Here is a 13,024-nt window from a genome sequence, read left to right as displayed (position 1 = left end):
TCAGTTCAGTGATGTTCTTTAAATAAAGGCCACAGAACCTGGAATTTGTCAAAATGTTCCTTTTATGAATTTTCATGAAGATCTTCATTTTATGAAAGCCTTAATGTAACATAAAGATTGCCCATAAAGATAAAACTTAAAATGGCATTGTCAAACATTTGAATACAATGTAATCAGTAAGAAAGGGGGAGATTTCCGTGATATATAACATTGTAAGAGAGTAACAAGAATTATGACTGATGTATATATGTTCCATTGGGACATGTCAAATTTTAGGAATCTCATATACATTTTTGAATATCTATAATAAATACATTTATCTTTCTTCTATAACCAAGAGTTTATCTCCAATCACTTGACAATGTTTCTCATGTAATTTAACAAAACAAAAAAAAGCTTAATTAGTTTAAAGTTCCTCTCTGCAATGTTTCAGTGTTCTTTTGAAGGATCCCAGATTTAGCTGAATGCTAAAAGAACTTCAGTTAGATTTTGCAATTTGAGAAATTTGTAAAAATATCCAAAAGTCTTAAAACAAACAAGATCACATGTCTTTGTGTGAAACAATATTTCTTTCTTTCTTCCTTTCTTTCTTCCTTTCTTTCTTCCTTTCTTTCTTCCTTCCTTTCTTTCTTTCTTTCTTTCTTTCTTTCTTTCTTTCTTTCTTTCTTTCTTTCTTTCTTTCTTTCTTTCTTTTGCCATTCAGAATCTTTTATTGTTCACATTTGGAAGATTTAGGGATTCATTACTATTCTATTGAACAAAAATTCAGGAGATAAAATAGTCTGTTATGTTTGACAAATGAATGCATAAAACCATACATTACCCTAGTATAAGCACCTACTATTTAAAAGTATTTTTTGCAGTTATTATTAGTTGAGATCCTCAGAACAATCTTGTACAATAAGCACTGCAGGAATCATTATTCCCCTGTCTTGTATCTAGATGTTTTAGACATTGAGAAATTAAATGGCTTTCATGATAATATTTATTTATTGAAGCAAAATCACAAGATTAAAATAAAAAAGCAAATACAGATCACTTAAGGGCACAGAAATCCACATAGTATCTTATTAATGGCAGTGCTCAAAGAAAATTTGTTCTCTTAATAGAGATAGAAAATTAAATCTAGTCTTGTGTTAGCTTCTTTTTTAATCATTTAAAAATAAAATGCATGGCCATTCCAAGGGTATATGGAAGTTCCCAGGCCAGAGATTGAATCCAAGCCACATCTGTGACCTACAGACTAGTTGTAGAAATTAATGCATTAAATGAGGGCAGGAATTGAACATGCACCCTCACAGAGACAAACAACATTGGGTCCTTAACCATCTGAGCCACAATGAGAAATCCCATGAGATATATATTAACAGTGATTCAAACCAATAGAACACAAGAGGCTTTCTATAGAGAATGGGGAAGATGCCACGAAATGAGATCTTGAAAATTTATGTTTACTCCCCAAAATAGTATGACAGAGTTCAAGTTTTCAAAACACACACACTCACAGAGAACACTCTAAGAACACCAGAGAACATTTAGATCTCAAAAACACAGGAAGAGAAAAATACGTTCCCCCATACAAGGCATTTGTTTGAGGTCAGAAGTTTGTAAGAGTATTTTTTAAGTCAGTGTTTTTATTTAACTGCCTACAACACCCCCAAAGCAAAAATCAGCCCCAGTTGGCCCTTTAGTGCAGAGATGTCTTTTAGTATAATTTAGGTATTTATAAGAGCGAGCTCTGTAAATATTGTACATGGATGGATCTAGAGTGATATTTGGACGTTGGCTTTAAAGAAGTCATATCAGCATCCACAACACTCAGCCCAGACTGTTCAGTTTTTTAGCATATCCAGGCTCCACCAATATCTTTCATTCAGGGACATTTTTCTCCCAGGTTTTTTCAACAATTCTCCAATGATACCTTTAAATTGGAGTGGGGCACCCCCCAATATCTTTCAACTGGGGATCCAGTTACCTGTTAGACACTGCCAAATAAACTCAGGATCATCAACAAATACTAGGAAAATCCAAAAACTAGGAGAACCTTGACCAAAATATTTTAGACTCGCCAAGGAGAAGGATGACCACAAGAGCCCTTGGCTGGTACCACGGCTGCAGACTCTCACAGAGATCAGGTGTAGGAGAAAAGACTGCTCTGGTTCCCTTTGTAATTGGTCACAAAAACTGTCAAATGTAAAAAAAAATAAAAATCACTCCTATAGTTCTGAGTTATATTTTATTTGGTGGACAAAACTGAGAATGTAAGTTGGAGACACAGCATCTCATATATTTCTGAAAGACTATTTGGAAGAGGCAAGAGGGGTAGGTGGGAAGAATATACAGGGGTATTTTTCAACTAAAGACCAGGTATTTGGAATCAAAAGATTATTGTTAATTAAAGAAAATTCAATATCTCATGTTAAGGAATGAATCCCTTTTCTATGTTTGGGAAGATGCAGCATCTGAGCTCACTATACTCACTCCTCGTGTATGTACCTCAGCTCTCTAGGGCCAGTATGCTGCATTCCCTCATCCTGTGTCTCCTCAGGTTGTGCCATTGGGGCTGGCTGCAGGGGTGGGCATTGTTTCCATCTTGAGTTCCTTCAAAGCGCACTGTCCAGGTATCTGTAATGCAATGTTTGATGGCTGCCACATCCTTTGTTTTCTGATATGGCAGGTAATATTTCTCATTCACCAGTCTAAAGGAAAATGCCATGCACCACTCAAAGTTTTTTATTCAGAGATGCATAATAAATTTACAAATAAATACAAAACTGGCTTTGTCTGCAATGGTCAGGGAAATCAATCTAACTTACAGTGGATGGTTCTCCTTGTGGCCATGCCCTGTGACAACTATGTGGCCATCTGTCAACCTCTGCATGGTATGACTATCATGAATCATGACACATGATGCCTCCTGGTGAAGTGGGTTTTCTTTGCTTGATTGAGATCCTTGTCACTTTCTAGCTTCCATGCTGTGGTCCAGACATCATGGATCACTTCGTGTGTGACATTTTCCCCCTGATACTATTGCCTACACTGGCTCCTTGGTGGTCTCTTGGTGGTTGCAATGGTGGGGTAATCCATGTGATCGGTTTTACAATGTTGTTGGTATTCAGTGTGTTCATCCTGTGTGCCTTGGGGACTCAGAGCTTTGCAGAGTCTTTCTATCTGTAGGTCCCTCATCACAGTTTTACCTTATTCTTTGTGCCTGTAATTTTATGTGTTCGTGTCCAGTAGCTACATTCTCATGGATAAAGCCATCGCAGTATTCACTATTATTCTTACTCCCATGAAAACCCCTGTTCCTTACACAGTAAAAATACAGAGGTCAAAAATGCAACTAAGATGTTATTAAACAGGAATGGAATACAGACAATAAATGACCCAAAGTGTAAATTTTTTTTTGTCTTTTGCCTTTTCTAGGGCTGCTCTATGGAAGTTCCCAGGCTAGGGGTCCAGTTGGAGCTATAGCACCAGCCTACACCAGAGCCACAGCAATGAGGGATCCGAGCCATGTCTGCAACCTACACCACAGCTCATGGCAACGCTGGATCCTTAACCCACTGAGCAAGGCCAGGGATCAAACCCGCAACCTCATGGTTCCTAGTTGGATTAATTAACCACTGCTCCATGACGGGAACTCCACAAAATGTAAATTTTGTTTCTACCATGATCTTTACATTTTCATATTTTATTACTCTAAATTTCTTCCTTACATCTCACCTGACTCTAAAAACACCTAAAAGACATTATGATTATTCCTATCCCACACATGAAGAACATGCCTTTCAAAGAAGTTAAATAACCCACCCAGTATCAGAGACAGGACTAGTATTCATATGTCCATTCTTCTGAAAACAAATTTGATTCTTTTTCAATAGTTTCGATGCTGTCACAAAAGAGACCATTTCCTCAGAACCTCTCTTATTTTGTAATAATGGAAAATTTTCCTTTCAGGGAGTTCCCATTATGGGTCAGTGTGTTACAGACCGGACTAGGATACATGAGTTGCAGGTTCCATCCCTGGCTTTGCTCAGTGGGTTCAGTATCCAGCATTGCTATGAATGGTATGTAAGTCACAGATGTGGCTCTGATCCTGCCTTGCTGTGGCTGTGGCATAGGCTGGCAGCTGCAGCTCCAATTTGACCCCTAGCCTGTGAATTTATGTATGCTGCAGGTTCAGCCCTGAAAATAAAAACAAACTAAAATATTCTTTCTCATTATGTAGTTATATACTGTACCTACATACAAAATCAGCGGGCTCTCAGAAATCTGTATGGCTACTGGTACCTAGGATTCTGTGAGATATGAAATGGAAAGAAGACACTTGCCAGTACTCTTTTGACACATAACTGGTAAAACTATCCAAAGGTTATTGGAGTTCTGATTCTGTGGGATGAGTTGTCAGTGATTATAAAATTTAATGGCACACTATTTAAACTGATGTGAAAATTTTGAGGTGTTCTGAAATGATCACAGCATTATAAAGTTAAAATATTGTGTTCTTAATTTACAGAAATAAAAGGAGTATAAGAAAGTTAAATTAGATCATAGGATCTGTAAGTCAGTTTGAGCCTAAATACTCTTCCTCTGCATCCTGTGATCTTTACATTGCACAGAATGGTTTGGTGTTTGTATTTGATTATATTTTGTTATATAAAGATTTTTTATTTGTCTTTTTAGGGCTGTACCTGTGGCAGATGGAGGTTGCCAGGCTAGGGGTCTAATTGGAGCTGTTACTGCTGGCATATGCCATAGCCACAGCAATGCCAGATCTGAGCTGTATCTGCAACCTACACCACAGCTCACCACAACACCAGATCCTTAACCCACTGAGCAAGGCCAGGGATAGAACCCTCAACCTCATGGTTCCTAGTCAGATTCATTTCCCCTGTGCCACGATGGGAACTCCCAATATATTTTTGATTATATGCTATAGGAAGTGAACTTTTGTTTGCTTGGTTTTTACCTTTTCTTTTTTTTTTTTTTCAACTGTACAGCATGGTGACCCAGTTGCACATACATGTATACATTCTTTTTTCTCACATTATCCTGTTACATCATAACTGATTAGACATAGTTCCCAGAGCTACAAAGCAGGATCTCATTGCTAATCCATTCTGAAGGCAATAGCCTGCATCTATTAGATTAAGAGTTATTAGTAGCAATTATGTTTGGGTGCTTTTCAAAAGTACCCAGTAAAACATATCAGTGAAATAATATCACTATTTTACACATTTGGATTTCCACTTATTTCCTTGAATCTGGAATCCTCTTAGAAAACTGAGGAGATGAGTTATAAGAAATATGTATATTAAAAAACACCAAAAAAAAACAGGAATCATTACTCCACAGTTGACCAAGTAAAGAATTTCTCAACAAATACCTAACTTATAAAAGTTTTTTTGTGAATTAATCGAGGCTCTTTTCATAAATGAAGTCTGCTTCTAAAATAAAAATGAGTACAAATGTGTGTATATATCGTAGATGTGTGCAAGTTTCCTCTTTTGACATGAAGATGCAGCTCCCATTTCCTGGCCTCTGTATGCTGTGCTGAAGAAATCAATGGACTCTGGATGGAGCAATGCTTAGCAAGTGTAAGGTGGTCAGGAGAACATGATGAAGAACAGCTTCGGGATCAGGAGACATGGGACTTATTTCACACTATGCCATCACCTCTGTTTTATCCTTTAAAAACTTGCCCTATTTCTACAAGTCATTTACTTCGGTAAATTAGAAGGAGTTTCTAAGTTCTGAGATTCTGCCCAGGCCATTGTGTTTATTGCCATAAAATTGGTCTATTTGCTTTTGCTTCAATTACAAGCAAAATTTGAAGAGTTCTGAGACCTCATTCCACCTCTCATTCCTGGCAAACAGTTTAGGGGATGTCCTTATGGGATGGAAGACTTTTAGAATAAATTAAAACAGTGTGAGCTCGGCGCTCGAGCACTTTGTTATTATGAGATTGATTCTCTGCCTATTGAAATGTATGAAACTGCCCCTAAGAACAATGTAACAGGTACCTGATTTTTATGAATTAGCCTCTGAATCTACCAAATATCATACCATTCCTCAGTTAGTTTCTGATATACAGTTCTGGGATCCATATACAATTTCTCCTGCTTCTTTCTGGTTTACCCTTCAAGTTTGAGATCCTGTGTTGCTGTCTCTTTAAGGTTATAAACCACTCTATCCCTGGATTTATATTCTGGAAACACTCTTTTCTGGTATTTCTCTAGGAACTCATCTTATGAAAACAGTGTTTTCATGGACACTGATTTAGATCTAAACATGACTGTTTTCCATTCCATGCCACTCTAGGGCTTAGGGCCAGACTGGATGAGTGTAAGGGTTCTAAAGCAATCTCTATACCCAGCCATGTGGCTATTTAAGTAGAGACTGGATCACCATTTAAGGAATGGATTTCAATCTTTCATGAGGTTGGGAATGATGACTTTTTTGGTACATGCAAAGTCTTTGAACTGTGGCTCTCATTCCAGAGTTAAGAGGCAAGTTCAAGATATTTCCAGGATGACACTAAGTTAAATCCACATTCCTTATAATTTATTAGATAATCTCAAATCCTCATTCAAGCTATCTTTGTCATCTACCATCTAAAATAGTATTTTGGAACTAAAATATTGGAGCATTTAATCACACCAGGTTGAATCCCATGGCTTCGCTTTCTTAAAGTATTTTCCTTCATGACACGAGATGCTCACAATGACCACATTCTCTGGAGCCCATCCAGAATTGCTACACCTGTGGCATATGGAGGTTCCCAGGCTAAGGATCGAATTGGTACTGTAGCCACCGGCCTACACCACAGCCACAGCAACACAGGATCCTTAACCCACTGAGTGAACCCAGAGATCAAACCCACATCCTCATGGATGCTAGGCAGATCCATTTCCACTGAGACATGATGGGAACTCTCAATTTATTTCTCTTCTTATTAATGCAAGCATATTTAAATAAGGTGAATGAGTGAGCTTCTTATATATAAGAATATTCCTGAGTTGAATTGAATTATATTTATTTACAAAATAAATAAATATCCATGAGCTACCACATACCAGTCAGAATGGCCATCATTAATAAGTCCACAAATAACAAATGCTGGAGGGGTGTGGAGAAAAGGGAACCCTCTTGCACTGTTGGTGGGAATGTAAGCTGGTACAACCACTATGGAGAACATTATGGAGGTACCTTAGAAAATTATACATAGAACTACTTTATGACCCAGCAATCTCACTCTTGGACATATATCCACACAAAACTCTAGTTAGAAAAGACTTGTGGTTGCCATGGGGGAAGGGGAGGGACTGGGAGCTTGGGGTAAATAGATGCAGAATGTTGCCTTTGGGATGAATTCGCAATGGGATCCTGCTGTGTAGCACTGGGAACTCTGTCTAGTCAATTATGATGGAACATGTAATGTGAGAAAAAAGAATGTATACATGTATGTGTAACTGGGTCACCATGTTGTGCAGTATAAAAAATACATATATGTAAAGAAATAATAAATAAATAAATAAATAAAAAATAAATAAGCCCAGGGTCTAACCCCTGAAAAAAATAATTTCAAATATTGATATTTATATATTTAACACAGAATTGTTTTAGGCCTTACAGTTGGTGGCACTTTAAGAGTACTGTGACTCTTTAGTGGTAAAACAACATTTGAAGTTAAGAAATGAGACGTGGGTTTTGGTCTCAGAACTCTTCCAATTTTACTTACATTTGAAGTAAAAGCAAGGCTCAAGATTTAGTGAACTACCTTCTTATTTCCCCTTGGAAAATGGTGCTCTTATGCCCTGAGTTGTTTTTTCTACTTATAAATTGTAAATATTACTGCCTAATTTTTCTTTTCCATAGGTATCCTTTGAGATTAAATTTAAATGACAAAGGCCTTTTACCATCTTTGAATATAATTTAAAAATGGAATTCTTTCTATCATTATCTTATATATCTAATTCCAGAACTGGCACTGGAAATAATTACTTTGAAGAGGTACTCTAATTTTTACTTGGTGTGAAGTGCCAATATTATAATAGGGTTCATAATGTAATCGATACTGTACATCAGAAAATGATGTTTAAATGTTATGATGATCATGAATGTTAGGAAAATAAGAATAAAATATTTGAATTCCTGTTGTGGCTCAGCAGGCTAAGAATCCAACATTGTATCTGTGAGGATGTTAGGTTTGACCGCTAGCCTTGAATACAGGGTTAAGGGCCTGGCATTGCTGTGGATGTGGCATAGGCCAGTAGCTGCTGCTCTGATTTAACCCCTGGCTTGGAATTTCCATATGCCACAGGTATGACCATTAAAAGAAGAAAAAAATGTATAATGAAAAAAAATTTAAATCAGATAGTTACCTACATGTTTAATTTATTCAAAAGTCAATATTCAGATTCTAAATTATGCACATTTCTTTTCAAATACCAGATTTCAGATATGATTCACTTGCTGTTTTTTTTTTTTTTTCTCATCTGTTTTCTTGTGCTTATGTAAACCTAAGGAATAAATCAAAATTAAAAATGACTAGAATAAAAGAACTCTGCATTTAAGTTATGTGAAGTAATTGGATTGTTGGCATGATCTGCTAATGGTGAAGTTGCCCTGAGGTCCAATTAGCCACAGTTTAGAAACTTCTCAGAGTTCGCTTACAAAGAGAATATATGGGAGCACTTTTAAGGCTCAAGAGAAAGGCCTTAGGCAAAACACTATTTAAAAATCAACAAAGAAACTTATTGTAGCTGAGTTAGTTGGCATTTTTAATCTTAGAACCTCTTTCTTGGTGAACTAACAGCTGCCAGGTGCCATTTCCACGGAGCTATGTCAGACAAATTCATAGGTGAGATATTTTTTTTCCCAGAAAATCATATTCATAGACACTTGGGTTTAAATGGATCTTACAAATTTATATAATCACTTCTCATCCTCACTAGTCTGAGCTTTATATCCCTTTCCCAGAATGAACATGAAGAAAGATAGACTCAAGTATAATACTATGAATTTGAGAAGTAAAAATATTTGAAGTACTTTTCTCAGGGATATGTATTTAAATTATTTAGAATAATAAAAAGAGAATTATATTAGGTAGAATAATTATGCAATTTAAATTTGCATCCAAATTTTCTCCACATCATATTACAACTTAAGAATATTCCTAGATATTGCACAATCTTTTTTTTTTTTTTTGTCTTTTTGCCATTTTATTGGGCCGCTCCCACAGCACATGGAGGTTCCCAGGCTAGGGGTCGAATAGGAGCTGTAGCAGCCAGCCTACGACAGAGCCACAGCAGCATGGGATCCAAGCCACGTCTACAACCTACATGAGAGCTCATGGCAATGCCAGATCCTTAACCCACTGAGCAAGGCCAGGGATCCATTCCAAAACCTCATAGTTCCTAGTCGGATTTGTTAACCACTGAGACAAGAACTCCAGTACAATCTTTTGAAAGACACTTCTGTTGTAAAGTACACATTACTCAAAGAAATGCACTGTATTTTAATTATTCCATTTCTCCAATGTTGAACACGCCATGTCATTCCTAAATTTTCCACAACCCTTAGCAATTGTATAGACATATATGTAAATTATGATTTTTTCTTCTTTAAAAATATTTTCCTTTAGGATTTATTCCTAGAAAGAGTATTGTGGAGCCAAAGAAAAACGAAGTAGTAATTTTTATTTCTTCATAGTTTTCTCTAAATCACTTTCAGTAATTATATATAATTTTTATTTTATTAACACTGTACTTTTCTCTGAGTTGCTTGGGGGGATTCCAACTCAGAATAAAGGAATTCAGTGAAGTGGATGCACTTTGTTTCCACTCATGTAGACCATTTTCATCTTAGAAAATTAAAAAAATATAGATTTTTATTCAGTTATCTTTGAAAGAAAAAAATACATGCTTTTTGGAGGAATACATTTTATTATATTCATATTCTTTCTTCACTTTTCATTGAGAAATCTATGTCCCCAAAATTTCCCAATCACTTTCTTAATCAACACAGTAGCCTGTTACCAGGAAAGATGGAGGGAGGATGCTGTGGGAAGATGGGAGCAGTCGGCATGAGAATGCACGTAGCAGAAATACAAAGGAGTGGGAAGGTCTTTCATATCATGGATGGATGACTTGCTGCTCGTTGGTAATGAAATTTCAGGCATTAAGTGCATTTAACAGGGACAATCTTCACAATTTGTGTGATCAAATATACATTCATATCCCTACTTGAGTCCAATAAATATTTGTATAATAAGTGAACATTTAGTAGGTATTTGTATTAAGTAAAGGGATTATAAATGTTTACATAAATGTACACATGCATATATATGTAGAGTGCATTTCCTATTTTACCAAGTAGAATATATCTTTTGGCTTTTCATATTAAATTTCTATTTTTAAACTTTGAAAATAAGGATTTTCTTTGCTTGATAGATCCTTGCATATTGAATAACTACGCAATAATTTTGTTGTGTTTTTATCCACATCTATGGAGCAGTAGGTTTATTGAATATGGCTACGTTAAGTGGCATGTGGCACAGAATTTTAAAGAATAAACATTGATTAATAAATACAATAATATCTTGTAAGTAAAAAGACCCAGTATCATTATCTTACCTAGAAGCAATTATTATTATCACACTTACAATATTAAATGCGTCATAAAAAATCTGGAATGTCACTTCCTTTCAAATGTTTATATCTATTTTTCATAAAGTAGAGAGTAATGCTAAGCAGAGCAGGAAGATTAAAACACTTGAATTCCTCCTAGGTTTATGGTCTGGAGAAGCATGCATGTTCTCACCCATGGAGAATGGCAATTCATAAGCATTTAATTAACATCTAACCGGTTTCAGACCCTGTAGACATTATTGCAGGAACTATGGTAAGTGAGGATACAGTTGAATTGCATATGTGTTTGGGTAGGTACCAGGGAGGGTGTCACCAACAACATGTACATCTCCCTAAACTGGCTGTTTATGGCAGATAATTATTGACAGTGCCTTTCTTTCTACATTTAGGAGCGGAGGGTTCAGCTGTCAATTCTCATGGAAGAGACAATAACTCTTACCCGTGTGAGGGACCTCTCAGCTCACCTGATACATCTGAGAATCACAGTGTGTAAGTTTGCAAACACAAAGGAGGGCCCAGAATCATGGGACCCTGAGATGACTTACAAAGTCACCTAGAGATGGAACCAAGAGGAAAAGCCAGATCTCTCAAAGATAGCACAGGTTTTCTCAGTAAAATACACATCCAATATTTTCCTGTAGTTGTTTCACAGGTGACAGGTACTAGGTGTCTGAAGAGATGTAAATCATCATGATGAAAGTAAGAAAGAAAGGAAACAAGGGCTGGGACTAGTCTCTCAAGAACATGCTCCCAACTGACAGTGACTACTCTATTATAGTTCTAAGGTATTGAAACTAAAATTCCTTTCTGATTAATAGGTATCATTCTTTCTTCCATTGTAGACAATTCAGAAACCTGGAAGGTGGTACTTAGCTGAATGGATCTCCTCATGCCTCCCAACAATGTGACTGAATTCATTCTCTTGGGATTCACACAGAATCCACATTTGCGGAAAATACTCTCCATGGTCTTTTTGTTCATGTTCCTATTTACCTTGCTGGCCAATCTGTTCATTGTCATTACCATCTCCCTCAGCCCCACACTTTTAGCCCCCATGTACTTCTTTCTCACTTACTTGGCTGTCATAGATGCCGCCTTCTCCTCTGTCACCACCCCCAAAATTACCATTGACCTGCTCTACCAGAGGACAACCATCTCCTGGGGTGGCTGCATGACTCAACTCTTTTTGGAACACTTCATGGGGGGATCAGAAATCATCGTCCTCATTGCCATGGCTTATGACCGCTATGTGGCCATCTGCAAGCCGCTGCACTACACGACCATCATGAGACATGGGGTCTGCCAGCTTCTAGTGATGGTGGCCTGGGTTGGTGGGATACTCCATGGCATTGTGCAGATTCACTTTGTGCTTGACTTGCCCTTCTGTGGTCCCAATGTCATCAACCACTTCATGTGTGATTTCTTTGCACTGTTTGAACTTGCCTGCAGTGACACTTACTGGCGTGGAATGGTGGTATCTGCTAACAGTGGGGGCATATGTTTGCTCATTTTTTTCATGCTCCTCATCTCCTACATAGTCATTCTGACCTCCCTGAAATCCCATGGCTCTGAAGGAAGACGCAAAGCCCTCTCCACCTGTGGCTCCCACTTTACAGTAGTGGTGTTCTTTTTCATCCCTTGTATATTCACCTACGTACGTCCTGTGGCCACCTATCCTGTGGACAAGTTGGTGAGTTTGTTCTGTGGAACCTTCACTCCCATGTTAAATCCTATCATTTATACAGTGAGAAACACAGAAGTGAAAAATGCCATGAAGTGTTTATTGAAGAGGAGAGTAACTTGGTTTGTACATGATGTATAGAAATTAATAATTTACATAAATATGGAGGTTTATATCTGTTGTGAACTGTGAAAGAAAACTAAGAAATCTTACTGATCATTGACAGAAAAAAAGGCCACACAGATATTTGTTAATTCTTTACTAGGGGCTAGGTATTTATCAGGCATTTTCATAACATTTTATATTCTTAGCAATAGTCATAGAATATTTGATATTCTTCAATAGTCATGTTCATAGCTTCAGAATAGACAGTAAAAAAATAACTATATTCCATAGTTTTATGAGCATAGACTATGTTTCATTCCAGAGTCTCATACTATTTTACTAAATTCTTTTTTCTTTTCTTTTTTTTTTTTTGTCTTTTTGCTATTTCTTGGGCTGCTCTTGCGGCATATGGAGGTTCCCAAGCTAGGGGTCGAATCGGAGCTGTAGCCACCAGCCTACACCAGAGCCACAGCAAGGTGGGATCCAAGCCATGTCTGCAGCCCATACCACAACTCACAGGAAAGCCAGATCCCCAACCTGCTAAGCAAGGCCAGGGATCAAACCCGCGACCCCATGGTCCTAA

At 37.2% G+C, this 13,024-nt stretch overlaps 1 protein-coding gene across 1 annotated transcript; it reads left to right on the top strand.

The window, feature by feature from the left end:
* Positions 1 to 11,532: 11,532 nt before the first annotated feature.
* Positions 11,533 to 12,477, top strand: LOC100523117 (olfactory receptor 140-like). The gene has a single exon (XM_013987261.1). The coding sequence runs from the start codon at positions 11,533 to 11,535 to the stop codon at positions 12,475 to 12,477; it is 945 nt and encodes a 314-aa protein (XP_013842715.1).
* The last annotated feature ends 547 nt before the right edge of the window (positions 12,478 to 13,024 follow it).

Source organism: Sus scrofa, unplaced genomic scaffold (assembly GCF_000003025.6).
Source record: "Sus scrofa isolate TJ Tabasco breed Duroc unplaced genomic scaffold, Sscrofa11.1 Contig74, whole genome shotgun sequence".
Classification (NCBI taxonomy): Eukaryota; Metazoa; Chordata; class Mammalia; order Artiodactyla; family Suidae; genus Sus; species Sus scrofa.
This window is presented reverse-complemented; position numbering and strand designations above follow the sequence as displayed.

Bases quoted from the DNA above. Each gene is read 5' to 3' on its own strand.
- LOC100523117 (XM_013987261.1), top strand. From the start codon at position 11,533: ATGGATCTCCTCATGCCTCCCAACAATGTGACTGAATTCATTCTCTTG.